At 34.7% G+C, this 23337-nt stretch overlaps 1 protein-coding gene across 1 annotated transcript in view; it reads right to left on the reverse strand.

The window, feature by feature from the left end:
• LOC137927369 (uncharacterized) overlaps positions 1 to 23337 on the reverse strand; it is a 43382-nt gene that overhangs the window by 10319 nt on the left and 9726 nt on the right. The window contains exon 2 of the mRNA XM_068771163.1: positions 7899 to 7916. Coding sequence (XP_068627264.1) covers positions 7899 to 7916 — 18 coding nt within the window. The remainder of the gene's footprint in view (positions 1 to 7898; positions 7917 to 23337) is intronic.

A 23337-nucleotide genomic window follows, 5' to 3' on the forward strand; every position in this document is an offset into this window, starting at 1 on the left:
AGATAATTAATGTACAAAGATTGAATTATATATGATCGCATTCGATTGCAAGTTTTTCTCCATTGCTAGGTTACCAATGCCCGATTTAGAAATCACTGGAGTGAAATATATGCCAGTTCTAGCATAAGAGCTTCTTACGGATGGCGTCACGCATTTAGATGAGGGCGCTGCAGTCGATCCTCTGGTAACTCATGTGAGCAGTGGCAATTAATGTACAAAGTTTGAACTATATATGATCGCATTCGATTGCAAGTTTCTTTTTTCCACAGCTGGGCTACCAACGCCTGATTTAAATATCACTGGAGTGAAATATATTCCAGTTCTAGTATGTATACGGATGGTATCACACAGTCGAAGACTCGTCGCCGGGCCGCAGTTTTTTTCAGGACGTGTGAACTTCTTTCTATTGGCGACCGGAATCTCCGATTACCTCCATACATTGAAAGCCGGTGAACCATTTCATAATAGTGATGTGCTTCTAAATCGATATCCTCGATATCGATATAATTTTATAAATATTTTATTAGTGTATATAATTTTAGTTAGATCGTTATATATTGTAATGTTAAAAGTACATATATGTACATAAATTTTTTTGTAAGAAAAGGACCACTATTTAGCCACTTCCGCACATGCAATGGTAGCCGTGCAATGACTTTCATTCATGATTTTCATTGCACGACTACCACTGCATGTGCGGAAGTGGCTAAATATTGGTCCTTTTCATACTTAGGATGGACTTTCGCGAGGTGACGCCTGATTCAATTAAATATAATTTTTTTTCTTAGGTTTTATATTCCTCAGACATTAGCGTCTGCGCATCCAGCGATTTCCCTCGATCTTAACATTCACCTAGTGGGTACCTATCCATGCCGAGTCTACCAGTTTGTGGTGTAATTTGTAACTAAGTGTCCTTCATAAATTCTCTATAGGATCAATTGAAACCAACCTTTTTAGGTACCATAGAGTTTAAAACACTACTCATTGTCATTTCAACCTATGGAACCCATGGGATAGCTCTGGTACCATGTCTGGATGATATCTATAGGTGATATATCGTCCGCTATCCTTGGCAGGTCGGTGATCACATGGTATTGTAGTACGTTGAGGGCGCTGCTGTGACGGTGATGCAGAGGATGGCAATCCTTGTAATACCTTAACATCAGGCAACACAGAAGTCAAATGCTTCGTCAGTAAATGATAAAAAAAAGTTTCGATTTAAAAGTCAATAGAACTGAATATATATATTTTTTATCTGAATTTACATTTTAAAGCGCATAAAATGAAATATTTCAATCATTTTTTATTTAAATTCGTCACCTCTTTGTTTTATTATGAAAACGATTTTGGTATATAGCTGATTCGATTTTGTAAAGAAATATAGCATAGCTATATAGCATATAGCTGCCTATAATAATAAAATAAATAGATAGATATAATACTTAGAAAATCGTGCTAAAAATTTTCGTGTAAAAAATACATGTGAGTGACATTTTAAATTCGGAGATATTTTCAACAAATATAAAGTGTTGTAAAATTAAAAAAAACAACGATATCTTTTACAAAAATTCTTGCGAAAGAAAACTATTAATTTTGATTATGAATAATTAATAAAATAATTAATAAAACTCTTCTAACAAAATTAAACATAAATAATAATACAAAATGAAATTACGAATATAAATAGCTTATAACGAATTGGAACGTTAAAGCTATTAGCAATAAATACGTCAAATATGTCAAAAACAATTGTAGAGTTTGAATAATTTCGTTTTCTTAATAAGTTTCTGTATGAATTAAAGAGAAAATTAAAAAGTAAAATGGCGTATTTATTATCCTTGGCGACGATGCGTTGTTAAAGAATATTTTAATCAAAGATTTGGGTGTGTTTGTGAATAAAAACTGCTACTCCAGTAACCTTCAGCTTGGCAAGAGGTGAAAGTGAATGCGCAACACGAGATCGACATCCTACCAAATTGAACCTGTAACTTCACTTTCACTGAGAACACATCGCCATAGACATAACAGATATTAGAAGCGGCAATAAATAATAATTTTTTTTGTGTATTATATCGTAATAAATATTATAAATGTTATATATAAAATTCTCGTGTCACGGTGTGCGTTATTCAACACCTCCGTAATGGCTCGATCAGTTTTCTTGAATCTCAGCGCGTACATTGTCCAGGGTGGAGAATCGCACAACATCCATTTTTCATCCCCCTAAATGTTAAGGGTGGACCACCTCTAAATTTTTTTGTTTTTATTTTTGTATGATACAGTATACAAAAATACACATAACCCTAAATTTTCACCCCTCAACGATCAACCCTTATTTTTTTTGTTAAATGAAAACTTTTTTTTTGGCAAAACAACGTTTGCAGGATCAGCAAGTAATATATAGAATAATAAGGTTCAAAGTCACCTAAAGAGCAATGGAGAGAGCTGTGTTCGGAGTTTCGCTGCCAGCTCCAAGAATTGCTCGTTTGCAGTGGCAGTGGACAGTGCTCACATGTGCAATGTGATGGCCGCTTATGCCAAAAGGTTCTGGAGTGGCGACCACGAGGTGGATGGGTCCTTCACTAGGTGAAGCGACATAAAGTCGCAGCAAATCGCTTGATTCAGGCAGCGTAAGACATTCCTCGGCAGATTCCTATACCTTCCATTTATATCTAAAGGTTTTATAGTTACGAGCTGGTAGACGCCTCTAGATAGCTCATATAGTCAAGATCGAAGGAAGAAGAATTCCCAGGATGCGCAATACTGGTTATCATAGCGATTTTTGTTGGAAGAAGAAATTGTACTAAAATGTAACAAAAGGACCAATATTTAGCCTACTTCCGCACATGCAGTGGTAGTCGTGCAACAAAGTGCACCGCCCGCCAGCCCGCTGATAAATGCACAACTACCAAACACAGAGTCTTAGGCACTAATCGGTGTAACATAACTCATGAAGATGCCCCGTGGAGGGGTGAAACACGTATTGAGTGATTTAACGGTGGTATGCATTTATCAGCGGGCTGGCCGGCGGTGCACTTTGTTGCATGACTACCACAGCATGTGCGGAAGTAGCTAAATATTGGTCCTTTTCTTACTTAGGATGGACTTCCGTAAGGTAACGCCTGATTCCATCGAATATGTACTAAAATGGACCTCCTTAATACATTCTATTTTGTCTCCGATTGTAAAGCCTATTGAACAAGTTTGAAATGGAAAATATGTTTACATCCTCTGATGCCTTTAATTCTACTTAAAATCCTATTTCTGTCAAGAAACTATGGTTAGAATTGCTTATAGGCAAAACATTTGAACTTTTTTTCTACATGCTTGCCTAATCTATCCACTCTTATCTCAAAAACTACTAAGCTACAGCCGGAAACAACGACGCTAGAAGGTTGTTCAATACCTTGGCAGAAGGAACTTGGTAGAAGGGAAGTCGTGACTCCGTGCATCTTATTGCCGGATAGAAGAAAAGAGATGGAACAGTTATTTGATGTAACTCCGTCGTACAATCCAAAATATATAAAATAGATGAACTGCCAAGTTTTCGCTGATACTCAAAGGTTTAAAGTAATTGAAGTTTATCTTAAATATAGATACAACTGTTGTTGTTGTACTGTTAGCGACCAAGAGTCGAATGCAATATAGTCTACCTAGAAGACCTGTGACCTGGTCTAAATTATCATGACGATCTTAGGGGTAGGGTTTTATCTAGCAGTGTGTGTAAAAAAGAGCGAAAAACAATATGATTTATGGCATAAGGTGTAGATATGTACAATAAAATTCCACAATCAATTTCAGATTCGCCGCTGGAGAGATCTAAAACCAATATTAAAGAACACTATACTGATGTTAATGCGTGGAATTAAATGTCGTTGTTGCTTCAGGAAGCTAATTATTGTTGCGGACTCTCTTTAAAACTATATTTGTAAACAGTCGTGTTGAGTTTCTCGCTCGCTCTCAACAGAACTGCCTTTCAAGCTGCCTGCTGTTGATACAACAATGTCGACATTTTACGTTGATTGATTCGAAAGTGCTAATAACAACTTATTTGAATAAAGTATATTTATTTGAAGGTTAATTAAAACCAATAAACCGTTTACAAATCAGGTTAAAATCTAAATGTATTATCTTAATTTGAACATTACGAAATTTTTAAATTATAATTTTAAATTAATATGTAAAGAAAAACATGTAGAAAGTAGATATCGATGTTTTTATTACAATATTTAGAAAATTTTAATTAAATATTTAATTTTTAAATTAAACACGTCCTTTCTAGATGTTTTATATCTATGGCATGACCTCGCGTGAATAGCAGTATAACGGTATTTTATCTGTTATATAGCACCTTGCTATTTATCGCTTGACCCTGACAGTTTCGATGTGATATTGTCACACTCTTCCAACATGTGTTGTGTTAGACTAGGGGGTTGTGCAGCTTCGTCTAATATTAAGGGTGCGTGAATTTGCAGATAATGTTACTGGCCACTTCACTCCAGTTGCATGATGAGGTTTGCACCAAGATGGCAGTTCTATACATGTGATGTGCTGGAACGGCATCGAGGACCAGCCGACAATCTGAAGGAAGATATCTCCTCCATCAGAACGCCCCGGATCCTGCGATGTCTTGCACCTGCAAAGGCTGTTATAGCGAGAGCAGAGCTTGCAGTGTTGTACAACATTGTAATATAAGAAGTATTTAATAAATGTCTTGATTATATTTGATTTCTATTCTACATGTATACAATGTGTCCCATTAATCAACGTCAAACAGGTAAAGAAAGTGTCTGTGGTGTTAGGTGACTAATTAAGAAAGTATCAAGTGGATTGTTTAAAGTGATAGTAGGTAGGCAAGCCACTTAGCGCACAGGAGAGGACACATTAGTCAACACATTATATATATAAAAATGAGTAAAAGTGACCACAAGAATTTAATATAAAATTACTATTTATAAAAATTATATACCTTACATAGGAAGGAAGGAATTTTAGATGGGCTAACATAGGGCATGGCACGTAAAACGTTTGAAATATGAAGAGATTTTAGAGGAGTGATATAATAAGGAAGCATAATTCAATTTTCTTTTCTCTGGTACTCTTCCCCTTCTTCCACTGGAAGGCATAGACCTCCCCAAAGATCACCACGATGACAGAGCCAATGACTTCCTGCGACCACAACCAGGTCGTCGGTCTACCTGATGGGTGCTTGACCACCATTAATACCACGACCGATGTGCCTCATCCATTGCCACTTGATATCAGCAATTCTTCGAGATATGGCATTATAATTCAAAAATTTAGGTTCTGTATATATATATATATGTGTGTGTGGAATGGAACGTAATAGCATGCGTGAATAGGAACGTCAGATGGTGCAAGCGAGAGGTGAAAATAAATATTTGTGCCTCACGAAAGACATATATAAATATAACACACACAAAAAGATGTGAATAAGTTTTCTATAATTATAATATATATTGAGTTCACTTCTGATTTCACGTGTGAGTGAAATTGTTCATACCAGTTCATATGAGCATGACTCAGCAAATTCGTATTACATTATGCATATATATCAAATCTCAAATAATATCTATAAATTTAAAATGGCGCGCAAAAAATGATTTAAATCTAAAAATTACTGTGGTCGTACTGTTCAGTAATACGGAGACCTTTCATGCGAACGGTACACCATTTTCCTCATCATCATTCCACCAGCAGGATGTCCACGGCTGGACATGGACCTCTTCGATAGATTTACAATACGACCGGGTTGAAGCGACCTGGTACTAGCGGTTGACGAACCTAACAAGATTAGGAAGTGAATGCGTATGATCTTCATCTGAGCCATTTTTACATACGTAAATTTAATATACAGGGAGAAATAATACTATCTATATCTAATATATAAAATTCTCGTGTCACGGCGTTCGAACTTGAACTCCTCTGAAACGGCTTGACCGATTTTTACCAAATTTAATATGCGTATTTAGTAGGTCTGAGAATCGGCTACTATCTATTTTCCATACCCCTAAGTGATAAGGGTTGTTCACCCTTAAAATTTTTTTTAATTTTTTGACGAAATTTTTTGTTTTTATTTTTTTATGATACAAGATACAAAAATACATGCAACCCTAATTTCATTTCATTTTCACCCCTCTACGATCAACCCTCATTTTTAAATTGAAAATTAAAAATATTTTTTTTGCAAAACAACGTTTGCGGGATCAGCTAGTAAATACATAAAATTGGAGTGTCTGTTTGTAAAAATAAATTAATAAGAAATACATTTATTCTTATTTTTGTCTGTCTGTTTGTTCAGGATAATGTCTGAAATGGCTGGACCTTTTTGACAGGACCTATACTGGTAGGTGTTCTCATATCTAAATAACATGGGATCCAGTCTATCTGGTTTTCCGAGCGAGGATTGGATCGTTAGTTCGTTCTTGTACAGGAAGAGTCCTCACAGCTCTATCACATGGAGAGTCAAGTAGAGCGTTCCGGGGCACTGACTTTAAAGAGCACTGCTATCAGCGATGGTGTAGGCAAGACCTATTGTAATTTTGTTTCTGCTTCTAGCAGGTGTACTGTACTCCTGCGAGAAGGTCATAGACCAAAAGGAGGTCGTAGTACACGACGCCTCATATATCCAACATCTATCTAACTAAGAAAGGGACTAATATATATCTGTTTTATTTTATTAAAATAGTTATACTATCACTTGTCACAGTCAAAAATTATACAGGATGATTGTTTATAGATGAAAAGGCTTTGAATGTATGAATTTATTGCTCTTTTGCTGTCAATTAAGTGCACACCCTATGTACAGACTATCCAAAAATCAATGTTTTCAGAAATAATAAAAGAGTTTTCATAACTACGTATTAAAATTTATTATTGTTTACTATCTGTCCCTGTACAGTTAGAAGTTACTGATCACTTGCATTCCTTCAAATCGATATCTTTATACAGAGTGATTCCAAATATGTGTAAAAGGTTTAAAGTTATTTTGTTGGTACATGAACTACACAATCGTCCTGTATAATATCTAATAGATTCAGGCGTTACCTCGGAAGTCCATTCTAACTAAGAAATGGACTAATATATAGCTACTTCCGCTATGCAGCAGTAGTCGTGCAAGTGCACCGCCCACCCGCTGATAAACGCGCGTGCGGTGAACAATGTGAAACACAACTACCACCGTCAATCCACTCTACAAGCGCTTCACCTTTCCACGGGGCATCCTTAGGAGATGTTATACGAACCAGTGCCAAACACAAAAAAGACTAAGGTGTCCCCTGCCTGTCGTAGGCGACTAAAATGGCATCAGGTTTGAGGGAGTTGAAAATGGAGGCCTTCGTCTCCTCAATGAGAACCTGAGAAGTGTAGCAAACCGAAGTGGTGAGCATCTGCGATTTCCTTAGAAAATCCTGCACCCCCTTCAAAGCTATCGAAGACGACCACCGATGTAGTTTTAGTGTTTAAGAATCCCACATAAACCTGATCTTCCTCCAGAAGACAATCAATCCCGTGTCCATCCTGAAGATTTACTCTCCGACACCAAAAAAAGGTGTACTGGACCTATTGGTATATTCTAACAGTTGGGATAGTTGGAGATAGTATAATGAACATATTAGGAATATGTTAGAGAGGGCATGACCCAGGTTTCCTGACCATCCGTTCATCACTGGACAATGTTACTTTGTCTAGATATCTGCTTATGCATGCTTCGATAAGCGACTGTATGCTTTCCAATGAGTCCTGAAGACCACGTTTAAGTTCCCTAATCCATCATTGATGATATACATTGATGGTACACTTTGATATTAAGGCACTGAAAAATATTAGTACATACCACCTTACATCACCGTAAATAAAATACTATCATCAACACTCACCGGTCGCCAGAGGGTTATCTGTAACAGACAAAAGTAACTCATTAATAAAAACAACAAGTAAATTTATCATTTATACGTCCTGTCTGTGTCAAGTCTCCTTTATTAATGACGATTCTACCGCGCTGCGCCGCTTTTATACGTTCACTGACAACTAGCGCCATCTGTTGACACCAGCCGAAATTACAAAGTGCTAAAATGAATGTTAGAAATTAAAGTATTGATTGTTTATTTCTCTTGTATTATATGTCTGAAACTAAAACAATTTCTTGTTGCCACTTGAACCTTTCCACAGTTTGTCCTTCACCTACTGCCATTTAAGACAATTAATTCTTGTCATCACGCAAAGAAACTCCGAGTATAGCTCTCTTCATTGTTCTTTAAGTAACCTTGAATATTATTACAAGGTCCACTGCAACCATCACCCTGTATATATCCTATATATTTTAGTCATTATCATAGCATTTTGTTTTACGGTAAATTGGTCAGTGTCGCCTAAATATATTGTATATTTATCTTACAAGAGACGGCTTCTTTCATCGGGTCATTTATTACTTTAGAAGCTAAAGATTCCCAGAGAAATGTTTTTAAAGAAATTGGTATCCAAGCAGCTGCATCTAAATATATATTTAATTACATATTATTTATAAGATATATTGTAAATTATTTGTATATATATATATATATTAATCTTCATAAATGTACACATATATAAATAAATAAATGAAATTGTAGTGCCTGTTTGTGATATTAAAATAACAGCTTATAACTACACGCATATGAATATATATAAAAATTTTCTGTATGTCTCTTTGTTCCACAACTATGAAATGGCTGGAACGGTGATGGAAGTTATACTGGCTGGTAGCTAATGTAATAAGGAGTAACTTAATCTACTTATATTTTAGAATTGTAAATGAAAAATAAACTAAATAAGGCTTAGAAATAAAAATAAATATAACGCCTACATTTATTATTATTTATCAAATGCTTCACGTGTCTCAGTGTACGCATATATAAAATTCCACGAGATATCTTAGAACTTGCGTTTCTTAATTTAGAATCTAAAATAAATGCATTTAAAAAACTTTAAAGTTAAACGGTTTTTTGATACACATATTGTGGTGGTTGTGGAAAAATATGTACCTAGTCCGTCATGTTGGAACGGCGTCCATCTTGAATTTTAAATTTTGACATAACCATCGTGTTTTACTAGTGTAGCCCTTTCATTTGATACCCATATTGAGGGGGTTAAGGAAAAATATGTAATCCGCCATTTTGTATCGGCGGCCATCTTAGATTTATAATGTTATTGATTTTATTATATTGTATTGTCATCTAAATTAAATGTGTGTACCAAATTTCAGATCAATCTGACAACGAGAAGGTGCTTAAATTTCAATTTCTAATTTTGATCCAAATAAATTCCGTACGGGTCGAACTAAATAAAACCGTTTAATTAAAGGTAGTTGTTTTATATTATAGACACACTATGCAAGGCTTTCAAAGATATCTTTGAGAGGATATACCATAATCGCCACACTTGGCAGGCGGGTTGGTGACCATATTATGGTATGCAGAGGACGCTGCTGCCCATCTTCTAGAAGATTGTGAATTGCGATTCTATATAATTAATGCACAAAGTGTGAATTATATAAGATTGTAATAGCAACTGTTTATCTAATAGATATAGGCATTACCTTGCGGAAGTCTATCCTAACTAAGAAAGGGACTAATATATAGCTACTTCCGCTATGCAGCAGTAGTTGTGCAATAAAGTGCACCGCCCGCCAGCTCGCTGTGCATGGTAAACAATGCGAAACACAACCACCACCGTTGTGTTAATGTCAATGTTACACCGATTAGTGCCAAACATCGAGTATCGCATTGTTTGCCGTACGTGCATTTATCAGCGAGCTGTCGGGCGGTGCACTTTATTGCACGGCTACTGCTACATAGCAGAAGTAGCTATATATTAGTCACTTTCTTAGTTAGCAACAGTTTAGTTTGGATCATCTCAAGTCAGCATTCCGCTTACTATTTATAAATAAATTGACAATTCAAAACTGCATATAAATGTTTATTTGAATAAATATTATTTGAATATGTCTAGAAGCTTGTATATTGAGTGCTATAGTGATATTGCCTAAGTACGTATGTCATTAAGGCTAGAAAATATTGTAATGTGCAACGCCTCCGACGTGAGCTTTCCCGCTAGGAATTTTACCGACTTCACCTTCAACTTGTTATTACTAACAGACAATTGATGTCATACAATCATCGTATATATATACTAGCTGATCCCGCAAACGTTGTTTTGCAAAAAAATTAAAGTTTTTAATTAACAAATGTAAGATAAGGGTTGATCGTAGAGGGGTGAAAATTTAGGTTTGTATGTATTTTTGTATGCTGTATCATAATAAAATAAAAACCAAAAAAATTGTCTAAAAAATTAAAAATAAAATTTAGGGGTGGACCACCCTTATCACTTAGGGGTATGAAAAATATATAGTAGCCGATTCTCAGACATACTTAATACGCATGTAAAATTTGGTAAAAATCGGTCAAGCCGTTTCGGAGGAGTTCAAGTTCGAACACCGTGACACGAGAATTTTATATATTAGATATATATCTGAGAATATACTATGTTTTTGACATCAACGCTGTTTTTAAAATGATATTTTAATGTACTGTTACAAAGCACGAGTTACAGAACCCTCTAAACAATAAACACGGAACCCTAGGTTCAAGAACACGAGACCTTGAAGTTATTTATAGATTTTTGTGTACGGTTCTCGGAAATTCTAACCGACTACTATCTCGAACTTACTAGAACCTTATCCGTAGTATAAATATGTGGAATATATCGACAGTTCGGTGTTGTTGTTGTAAGATTAAGATCTACGATCAGTGATACAAAGTGACTATTTGGAGTTATTTGGACAGTGATTTCTTGAGCGATTTGGAAGCGAAGTTAGGACTGAGCGAAAGTATACTTTGTGTTGAAGTAGGGTAACCATCTGATTTGTAAATAAAGGACTCCTTATGAACCAGTGGTGTTTCATTTCGAGTCAGAACCCACAGTACGTAACAATACTAATATGATCAAAAAGTGTAGTAAATAGTTTGTAACATTAGACAAGAGTCTGTCAAAATGTTTAATGACATCAGTGTTAGAGATATTACATAGGAGCACATTTTAAATAAGCAATAAATACGATTCAGGAAATCAAATGGTTTTCGATATATTCATCACAAGGAAACCTTCTTCATCATCAGGAATGATTTTCATTTAAAACACCCGTGCATTAATGCAGGTACACCAGTACCTCACTTTGCGTCGTGGCTACGTTCCAAAACAACACGACGCAAATTGAAACGCCGCAAAGTGAATTGAGATTTTCTATAGCGAACCATGTAAAGATCGAAGATAGGTTCCAGAGTCAGGAGAATACTACTTTTTAAAAAGAATATTGAACAAAGTGAACATTTAAAATCAATAATTAGAAAAATATATACCTTTTTTGTAACCAGAAACAATACGTAAAAATTTATGTAAATTTATTATTATCTCTTAAAAAACACAACACACTACATTACAACACACTACGTAATTGAAACTGAACTCCAAAATTAGCAAAACAAAGTGAAAATAAAACTGTATTAAAATTGCGTTGACTTTTAGTTAGAAAGGGTATCCCCGAGTTTTGATGGCATGGCGCAATCAGAAACAAAAGTGCTGCCATCTTTTATAAAAAATTAAAGACTAGAACCCACAACAACGCAACCTCGAAAATCTAACGACGCGCAGTGAAAATTAGTACTAATTAAGCAGCGACGCAACTTTGAAAAAAACGCAAAACGAAACGACGCAAAGCGAGGTATTGGTGTAATTTTTTTTCTATGTTGGTACTGCTGTCTATATTTGACAACCGTCTGTTTGATAGGTTTAATAATCTCCGTGTTAGCGGTTCAATCTCTGGCTCCGTGCGACTTCAGTATTTTTACAGCACGAGAGAAATAAAAATTGAATTGAAGATCTTGAAGGCTTTACCGGAAAATTATTTAATCTGTTTCGAGGACTTTAAAAAGCCTCGGCAAAAGAGACTCGAAGTGTTGATTTGGAAGAGTAAGTAAAGAATTTATATCTTATAAACAAATTCAACATACTTTATGATCACAGTATTATATTTAATATGCATGTTTAACATTATATAAAGGCTTAACAGAATTTTATATCACTTTTATAACATCCTTAAAACACTGGTAAAGTAACTCGTTTCCATGCTTCCATCATCAGGTAGAAGCCTATAAGGGATACGCCTCCACAAAGATGACCACAATGGTTGCTCTTGCGCTGCCAGAATCCAGTCACTTCCCGTGAACTTGGAGCCTTGGGCCACCTAGTGGCTTTTTATTCAATAAAAAATTCCTTGAAGTTCCCACCATCTTTTTACTGTTGGAGATGTACCAAGTGTTTCTGACCTCCCGGCTTCCTTATTTCGAATTATAACCCAGGTCTCTTCAGGGTGAGAGTGAACAGGTGTCTAATGCCTGCGTGCTTCTTCGATGACTTCGTTGACCTCGACAAGCGCAAAGGAAGGAAGTAAATCCACAAAGTAGACCGTGTTAAAGTGTGGATGCTGGATGCTTCTCTTCCATCCAGAGAGGCCAACTATAGAAATTCCACTACTAAACATAGACTTTCCATCATCAGAGAACTTAATGTGATGCTATATAAAAAACTAGAGGTCGTCTGTAATTAAAATGGACGATATATGATGTTTTTCTTCATCAATCATCTATGTCATCATCAGTTCATTGCTCGACATATTCTTCCCTATATCTCCAAAAGGGTCCATTAAAAGTGATCTACACCCAGGGTCTTTCGACAACCTTAACAAAGCAGCGGATTCACTGAAAGGTTTAAACTCCAGGAGAGTTCCTCGTGCACCTGTAACCCATTCGAACAGATAGACCAAAAAAGATAGACGGAAACATCATCTCATTGGTGAAGAAAGAGGAAAACTGTCAGATCATAGACTTTGAAGATGCCTGGGTTGTAGTTCGAAATAAGCAAGCCGGTTGCGAGTTGAAAGGCTTTGGTACGCTTCCAAGAAAACTCTAGTGTTTATACGTGGTCTCCACTTAAAAACCTTAAGGCTATATTGGCTACCAATTTGCCCAAACGCTTTACTTTTGTTCGTCTTAGATCTGCTTATTCATGTTAGTCTGTGAACATCTGTCTCAACGCTTTTCGGTCTGGCTTGAAAGCTCAAACAGCTCCAGTTCTATAACGCTTATTGACTAGCGCCATCTGGTATGCTTTTAGAGAAAATATGTCAAAACAGTTGTACGTATTTACGAGAAGATTATACATGTGAGTAAATCAATCTTAAATCGCGATAGATTATGTTTTATCAACGTAATGTTAGGCATAAAACTCCGTGTGTCGCATCTGCAATGTTTGTTCACTTTCACCAGCCCCGGGATGTGCTTTCACGGCGTTTTGAAAAATGTCCGCTGATACGTCGATTTCCAATAACAACCAAACGGTGTTACGTAACCCCGTAATGAGCGGTGAACGTAAATAACGTTTTAGTACCGTATAATCACGTTACGTTGTCCAACCGTAACATATACGTGTGCGCCTGTTCAGCTTGGCATGCTGATCTTAAATATTTATTGGAATCAGGCGTAGACTCTGTGTTTGGCACTAATCGGTGTAACATAACTCCTAAGGATGCCCCGTGAGGGGGTGAAACACGTGTTGAGTGATTTAAAGTGGTAGTTGTGTAATTCGCATTGTTTGCCGCATGCGCATTTATCGGCAGGCTGGCGGGCGGTGCATTTTATTCCACGACTACTGCTGCATGGCGGATTAGCTATATATTGGTGCTTTTCTTAATCAAGAGATGATTGACAGTATAGTTCAATCTGAGTGAAGTTACAATCAGATTGAACTCACCTGTAACAACATCCATTAACTTAAATCTAGGAGACTTTCAGACGGTATCTGATCTAAATGACCACTACAAACACATAGCGGTTTTTTGTGGTCATATTTACAATATTTTCAATACAGTAATGTAGCAATGGTTTTGTTTAATGAACTTTAAATTTATTACGTAATAATCTAAACATATAAATATATATATAACGTGAGTGTAATACCGTTGATCAGGGGTGAGAAACACGCGGTCCGCAGTTGACTTGTAGTCTTTTAATTAATATATATATGTGTGTGTGTATATGTATATGTATATATATATATAATTTTTAAATATATTATTTTTAAATTATATCGATTTTCTCCCATTTATTTATTAATTTAAATTTATTATAATAGTGTTGGTAGTAAATCAATTTATTTGTGACGATTTATTCACAAATCGATTTCTTGAACGACGTGATTTTTTTTGTATTGATAATGTATATGAAAACTTGATTTATTACGACGCAAATTGATAACGCTGCAAAGTGAATTAAGATTTTCTACAGCAAAACATGTAAAGATCGAAGACAGGTTCCAGGGTCAAGAAAATACTAATTTTTGAAAAGAAAAATAATATAACTCTGCCTATAAATAAATAGGAATAATATTTTTTTGTAACCAGAAACAACATGTAAAAATTTATGTAAATTTATTATTCTCTTTTAAAAAAAACACAACACACTACATTACAACACACCACGTAATTGAAACTTAACTCTAAAATTAGCAAAACAAAGTGAAAATAAAACTGTATTCAAATTGCGTTGATTTTTAATTAGAAACGTAATACTCGAGTTTTGATGGCATGGCGCGATAAGAAACAAAAGTGTTGCTATCTTTTAGAAATAAAAAGAAAATTAAGAAAATAATTAGACCCGAACCCAAAACAACGCAACCTTGAAAATCTAACGACGCACAGTGAAAATTAGTACTAATTAAGCAGCGGCGCAACTTCGAAAAAAACGCAAAACGAAACGATGCAAAGTGAGGTATTGGTGTATATATACTATATTTAAAATATCGACTATATTTAAAAATGACTTCTCGAGGTTGATATAGGTGATAAAGTAGAAAAAGAAAGTATCGCCCCCTTTATGGGGGGGGGGGGGGGAATTTTACGATCGAGCCAGTCGGGGCTGACGGTCGGGTAATTAAAATAATTAAATTATGCGGGCTTTATTGCTTTATTGCACTTTTCATTTTACACACTACTATCGCCAAGTCATCTGCCAAGCGTGGCAATTGAAGTATATACCACCATAGATATATTTAACACGTTCACTGCGGCTTGAGGTCGATTCAGCCTCATGGTAGACTTTGCACTGGTGCGGCGCGTAAAACTCGTGTTTTCTCTCTAGTGCGGCGGCTGTTTACACTCAACCGTATGAGGTATGACAAAGACAAATATAGCTTTCTTTATGTCTGCGAAGCATTGACTCAATATTGTAAAAAATATTGATGAACATGAGGCGGAAAAGACCTCAACCGCACTACTGGGAAGTTCAGCTTGAGGCTGATTCGACCTCTGCCGCACCAGCTGAAAGTTCTTCAAAATTGGGCCCGCAGTGAACGTGTTAAGAGAGACTTCTGCCATACAATACGCATATATAGGCCGAAACGACAACTATATCTACACTTGTAAAACATGGTAAACATACAAAATAAATCACGTTGTCAGAATAAAAAAATATGTCCATATAAAGTAGTATGTTTTTAAATACACAAGTGTCACAGATTATATATAGAGAGATAATAATTACAGACTCAAAAGATCATGTGTCATAAAAAAGGTTTCACACATTTGCGAATAATCTGTGTAAAGTGTAAACTAAAATACATATGACAGTATAAATTCAGATACAGATAATAAATAACAATAATATATAGCGATACGAAATTGAATTATGTCATTTATTATTTTAGAGATATAAAAATAGTTTTTTTGCCATCTTACGCATTTGCGTTTGCATAGTCTGTGGCATCGGAAACTTGTTTTCACCATATGCCAACAGAAACGTAGAAAGTTACACTTGACCGGTTCCTTGACAAACCCACACTCGACGCCACCACACACCATCGAATACCACACTGATTTATTTCATATATCTATGTGCAGGTTTTATGGGTACAATCATAAATTGGCAATATCACAGACCCTCAACTAGCCAGGGTGGGTCATGTTGAGGTGTTCTACTAGAACCTATAAGGTTTCACAGCTCCATTAGGCTAGCGGAGTACAGAACGAGGCTGTCATTGTTCGAATAAAAGACACCCTCGGGATGTACAGCAGTGTCCATCATTCTATGGTACCAACACCACATGACACCCCATGTATATATATATATATACATATATATATGTTAGACTAATTCTCTATATATCTACATTATAAATATCAAAGTACAGTGATATTCACCGTCATTTGTTAAAATTAAGTCGCGTTCACACTATGACATTACTTTTGCGCCACCCGTTATAACCTAAATCATTATAAACAGCGAAGCTTGTTCTATCAAGAAAGTTGGTTTAGGAATGAGACTCAAGATGCGATCGCAATATTCATCCATCTGGCGCACAACCTGAACCTGATGGAAATATGGAGTAGGAATGAGGAAGTGATCGCGCGAAACGTAATGTTAAACTGTACATTGTTATGACGTCGTTGAAATAGTTTAAGATAATGAACACAAACGTGTAAAAAAACATGAGCAAAAATAATGTCGTAAATGTTAAACGCAATTGTAATAACAAAAGCACAGACTTCAATGTCTGTGGAGTATAGATCCTGATAAAAATACGTCAGGAATTGGATCCGGAGACAAAGGAAATTTACCGAAGTAGCTTACAGTTGAGTAGAGATGGAGAAAGCGCAGCGCAAGTCCATGGTACCTTTTATTCTTCTCTATAACCACTTTTATCTATCATCAACTCCTCAAAGTGGACAGATGGAGATTAATGTCATCAGAAGCTGATGCATATCACTTCCAACCAGTCTTGTAAAAATCTATAAAGTAATTACACCAATACCTCACTTTGCATCGTGGTTACGTTCCAAAACAACACGATGCGATTGAAACGCCCCAAAGTGAATTAAGATCTTCTATAGTAAACCATGTAAAGATCGAAGATAGGTTCCAGGGTCAAGAAAATACAACTTTTTAAGAAGAATATTGAACAAAGTAAACATTTAAAAAAACAAAAATAATATAGCTCTGCCAATAAATAAATTGGAATAATATATACATTTTTTGTAACAACACGTAAAAATTTAAATAAATTTATTGTTCTCTTTTAAAAAAAGCACAACACACCACATTACAACACACTACGTAATTGAAACTGAACTCTAAAATTAGCAAAACAAAGTGAAAATAAAACTGTGTTCAAATTGCGTTGATTTTTAATTAGAAACGTAATCCCCGAGTTTTGATGGCATGGCGCGATTAGAAACAAAAGTGTTGCCATCTTTAAAAAAAAAACTAAAAACTCGAACCCAAAACAACGCAACCTTGAAAATCTAACGACGCACAGTGAAAATTAGTACTAATTAAGCAGCGACGCAACTTCGAAAAAAATGCAAAACGAAACGACGCAAAGCGAGGTATCGGTGTATATCAGTGCACAATATACGCCTACAAAGCCTTCGTATTTCAGAGACTTCAAATTGTCAAGTTTTTTTTTCCCGCTATTGGGTACTTCCAGTTCCACCCCCCTCACCCTTCTTTAGTTGGGAACAGGGATTTACATTCTTTCTTAAATTTTTCACTCATCTATCATTCTATAATTCAGTTTACTAATTATCAAATTCGAATATACAAGCAGATTCACTAGATAGATCTGTAGTACAAACATATTTTTTAATTTTAATTACGTTTATGCAAACATTTTCAACATAGCCCTTTTGATGTGAAGTCGTTAGTTATATGCTTTCTCTTACGTAATATTATCTGATCTTTCTGCAATGTTGTATATAGTAATTTTTTATTATCATATCACATATAAAGGAACACGTTGAACCTTTTAACTTGTTAATTGCTGGTGTATTAAATATGGCGCAAGGAGTATTATGAAATGTGAAGTAAATAGATCTACCAACATAAATTCAACCATGAGAATTATATAAGATGGTAAATCTTCTGATAAAGTCCAAAGTGTCTTTATCAACAGGTTGAGATTTAAAACCAGGCGCTGATCAAAATATGACTGGCCGTATACACAGTCATTCAGAAGTCTATAAATGTAAAGCAAAATTCTACGTTCGAAATTCAAATCAATACATTTAAAAAACTTTTAAGTTAAACGGTTTTTTGATACCCATATTGTGGTGGTTGTGGAAAAATGTGTACCCAGTCCGCCATATTGGAAGGGCGTCCATCTTGAATTTTAAATTTTGACATAATCATCGTGTTTCACTAGTGTAGCCCTTTCATTTGATACCCATATTGAGGGGGTTAAGGAAAAATACGTAATCCGCCATTTTGTATCGGTGGCCATCTTAGATTAATAATGTTATTGATTTTATTATATTGTATTGTTATCTAAATTAAATGTGTGTAACAAATTTCAGATCAATCTGACAACGGGAAGGTGCTTAAATATCAATTTCTAATTTTAATCCAAATTAATTCCGTACGGGTCGAACTAAATAAAACCGTTTAAAAAGTATAAGGTATATCTAGTGGCGAATATACCTTGCAGTGCGAGTATCATCAAGTTCTTTAAAATTTGCCGCCCCTGCTATTTTTCCACGTGACTCAAGCCTAAATCCGGATTATGATCCATAAGTGATCAAAAAACGACCACTGGATCTTCCGCTAGTTACGTGTATTAATCAAACACAAGATTAGAGAGTCCACGCTCGCGGTCAACACAAAACGAACCGGTTTCCGATCTTTGTGCACACATTAAATAACCGGTAAATTGGAAAGCTGGGCGTGCCGGTTGCGAGTACAACGCTACGTAACCGATTCGAATTGAAATATGAATTTTTAACGGATTCACGTATTGAATATTTCTGTAGTAACAACCTTTTTGACCCTCTCGAAACCTTTCAATCCAAGGATATATCCAATTTCTAATAAGATGCTTTGAAATACCATGATCAGTTTTCATATCGTCATGAAACAATCGAAAGACGGAACCGAGGTTTTCAAAGCCAGAACGGAGGCTTTCAAAGCCGGAACCGAGGTTTCCAAAGCCGGAACCGAGGCTTTCAAAGCCGGAACGGAGGCTTTTAAGGAAGCCTTTAAAATCATCATCACGCCCTAAAGACGCCGATGATCGCCACGATGACATGTCTTGCGCTGACTACATCCAGCTACTTCCAGAGATCTGAACTATGTTGTCAATCCACGTGGTAACCAATCCAAAGGTTTTCCAACCTTTTGGTTTTAACTAGCCAGTTTGTATGCTGTCAATTTATTACACCATATTCAAAATAAATAGATTTATAAAGTAGTTGATTCCGCAAACGTTGTTTAGCAAAAAATTTTTTTTTTAAATTAACAAATAAAAAATAGGGGTTGATCGTAGAGTGGTGAAAATTTAGGGTTGTGTGTCTTTTTGTATGGTGTATAATATAATATAAATATTGTATAATAAAAAATAAAAACCAAAAAATTTGTTTAAAAAAATAAAAAATAAAATTTAGGGGTGGACCACCCTTATCACTTAGGGGTATGGAAAATAGATAGTAGCCGATTCTCAGACCTACTGAGTACGCATATAAAATTTGGTGAAAATCGGTCAAGCCGTTTCGGAGGAGTACGGTAACTAACATTGTGACATGGAAATTTTATATATTAGATATATAACGTAATAATAATATAGTAATAAAAAGCGTTTTTTATTTGTACTACTGCTTATTAAAATTATTTATTATTTACTATCTTTCCCTGCCGACTCTTTAGAGTTAAAAATTATTATTCTGTTAAATTACAATAGAAAAAAATGGAATATATTTCAGAGTAAATTGCAATAATAGCAACTAGCTGTCATACATTTGACGTCAATCAAAAAGCCAAAGAAAGGAGTATAAGGATGTATTTAAGTTTGACTTGTATAATGTTATATATATACAGAGTATTTAGAAATATGTATAAAAGTGTTAAATCATTGTGCTAACATATGAGCTAAATCAATCCCAAGTTTTCTTTTGGATTTTGTAGAATAGAAAAGCCTTCTTCATTGCACTCTTAACAACCTTCATCCTTAATACAAGGCCCATCGTAAACGACCACGACTCAGATCTATAAATCATCATTCGCAACACACATCGGTGAAAAATCTTCGTCTATAGAAACTGCAGTGTTTTTTTCCGAAAACATGTAGTATGGTGGTGGCGCAAAAGTGATGTCATAATGTGAATGTGATTTAATATTTACAAATGGCACCAAATATTACTGCGCTTTAAAATTTACGATGTAGATATATACAAAATTACTTTCGTTTCATTCAATTTAGTTTTCAATAAAAAAAAAACCTCTTTATTAATCTATAACAAAATGGCTGCCGGTTTAAAATATGACATTACTATTGTACCACATTTATGACATTTACCTATATCATCTAAATTTATTAATTTATCTGTGCAATGTTCAGACTTGTTTTTTTGCGAATGTTGTACACGCTGGTGTACGAATTGCAATATTTCTTCCTAACCTTAAATAAAATAATGTAGCAACTAATATGTAATTGAGTATTTCCAATTGTATTGTTAATATATATAAATATTAGCTGTATTTACCCATAAGAGAAAATTGTGTAAGAAAAATTGTAAAAAATTATAAAACACTGTCGTGCCTCGCAGCTGGGAGAAGAAAGATCCGTAACAAATAGTGGTAACCCTCTCTCAACTGTCTGCGTTTAGTTTAAGTGAAAAATATATATTGTAAAAAAAAACACTAGCGATACAAATTAGAATTAATAAAAAAAAACTTAAATTTATTTAAATCTAAATGCGCCCCTGGCCAGTCGCCGTGGTACCCGTCTTCTTTTTCTTCTTCCAGATGTCTTGGATTCTTCTTTTCGTTTGGATCTCTAGTAGTGATGGGTCTAATTGTCGAAAACTAATTTGAGTGGCCTTCCTGGTCTTATCTGAGTTGAGTCATTTGATCTCTTTTGGGATCAGTGCGTCAGGTACTGGTTGGGTGGTGTTCTGGTATATCCCAAGCCTTTAACTGGTAGAAAATACCTTGGGCACATTTATCTAATCTCATTCTAGAAAGTTCAAATTGAAATCCGAACGCCGATTTGAAATCGGCTATCAGAGATGAGGGCGCTGCTGTTGCGATAGTTTCGTGTAAATTTTAAACACTCTGTATATGCATACACCTTCCTCATTGTAACTTACCTCCACCCGCTGATCGCGTATAAAAGGTGTTCAAATACAGAAATAAATTTCTGAAATTTTACACAATTGACATAGTAAGCACATGTTGATTTTAATTGTGTGTTCTTCATGTTTTTCTATTCAACAGTAAGATCTATAAATAATACGTTATAAAACTATAAAGCATATAAACATTAAATACATCTTCTAGTTTGACTAATTCATCTCGTTATAAAATGTAATTACATTAATTATTTCTCAAAGAGAACGTATGAGAAAAAATTGAACGCAGCGAAAGGGAATTCCAAATCGCTAGCGACGCCCAAACGTGCTCGGAGATTCGGCCGGTGACCCGTACGGGGCCGGTGAACCATGCCCCGTGGGGGGCACTGACCCCTACCAGCGGTGAGCAGTTGCGCAACCGAAAATCCACTCGCATCTCCACACGTTCACTTTCACCCGGTGAAATCCATCGCCTCGACACCAACTTACCTTTGCCTTCGTTTAATTTAATAAAAAAAAACAAAGAAACATGGCGCCAATATAAATAGAATTATTATTGGATGTATAGATATAAGAGAAATTAAGAATAAATACTAAGCTTTTGTATTATAAGGATATTCAGATAAGAATTAGTTTTAAACGTAGAACTCACATATAACTATAGATTAATAAATACATGTAAATAGCTTAAGAAAATAATAAGTGTAATATAAATAAGAGTTAATATCATAGAAATATTAGAAAATATGCAAAATAACTAGAAACTTATTCTTCTTCTTCTTTATTCAGTAAGAGTCTGACACTGTCTGGGCCCTTCATTCCCAGGCGTCCTATTGAGGATTTCCCCCCTCCGTCTAGAAATTGTTAATAGATGTTAAGGCTCTGAAAATTTTGTAAAAATTGCTGTTTAAAAAAATATATAAATAGAATATAAATAAATGCTTATTTTTTCTATATATATTTAAATAAATATGTATATATATTTTTCAAATCATAATCTTTATTTAACTTTGACATTAACATTGATTTGAATTAAAAAAAAAGTTTTGACGTTTAACCAAAAATGGCGGGAATATATATACGTGACGTAAATAAAAATGGTTGATATAATGAATATTAAATAATAAACGTATGTCCACCACTCATTTATATTTCAACAAATAACTTCACCTTCATTGTTTTAAATAAATAAAATGTATTGACGTTTAAACAAATATGGCGCCAATAATATGTTACAGCTAAACAAGAAGATAAAATATATATACGCTTGTTATAAAACATATTCTATTACTAATTGAAATCGTATATCATATATATGTGTTATTTGAATGATATGACGATATATAAATATATAAAACATATACGACATTACAATTAAACTATTGTTACTAGTTTTAATTGTGGCCTTGCAATATATTTACCACTAGATGTGCCCACGACTTCGCTCGCGTGAAATTTAACAACAAAGAAATTATTTTTTTTTCATTTTAAGTTTTCTAAAATAAAAATCGCCTAAGTAACGTCTTATCACATCGGCTACCAGCCAGTATAAATCCAGTCAAAATCGCTCAAGCCATTTCAGAGATTAGCCGGAATAAACAAACATAAAATTTCAATAAATATTATTTTGGCATATGTATCCCATATGCATGTAGTAAAAAAAGTTATTTTAATATTACAAACAAACACACTGATTTTTTTCTTATTTCCATGGATAGAATATTTTATCCGTTTACCAAAGTTTTGACCGCGAAAAGTCACAAATGTATATTTGTAATAAACGGAATCATTTTAATAAAATTCTTCAAAACATTATTACTGGACTACCAGTTGCGTTACCAGTTGTTTTTTTATATATATGTATGTATGTATGTATGTTTACACTATTAAGTTATTTTTATTACCCACAACTCGAAATATTTCGTAGTTGTTTGCTTTTATATTTAAATCAGGATGAACTGTCACGGCAATATATATAATATATTGGATTGACAGTGACGCCATCTGTCAACAATTTGTCATATCGACTTAGAAACCTTCGCAGACTCATGCGCAGTTTACTATTTTATAAAGGACATACAGACAAACAATTTTTATATATATATACTAGCGAA

This window comes from Battus philenor, unplaced genomic scaffold, assembly GCF_028537555.1.
Source record: "Battus philenor isolate CCGP_79_NKW_IND1 unplaced genomic scaffold, ilBatPhil1.0.hap1 SCAF_30, whole genome shotgun sequence".
NCBI classification, from domain to species: Eukaryota; Metazoa; Arthropoda; class Insecta; order Lepidoptera; family Papilionidae; genus Battus; species Battus philenor.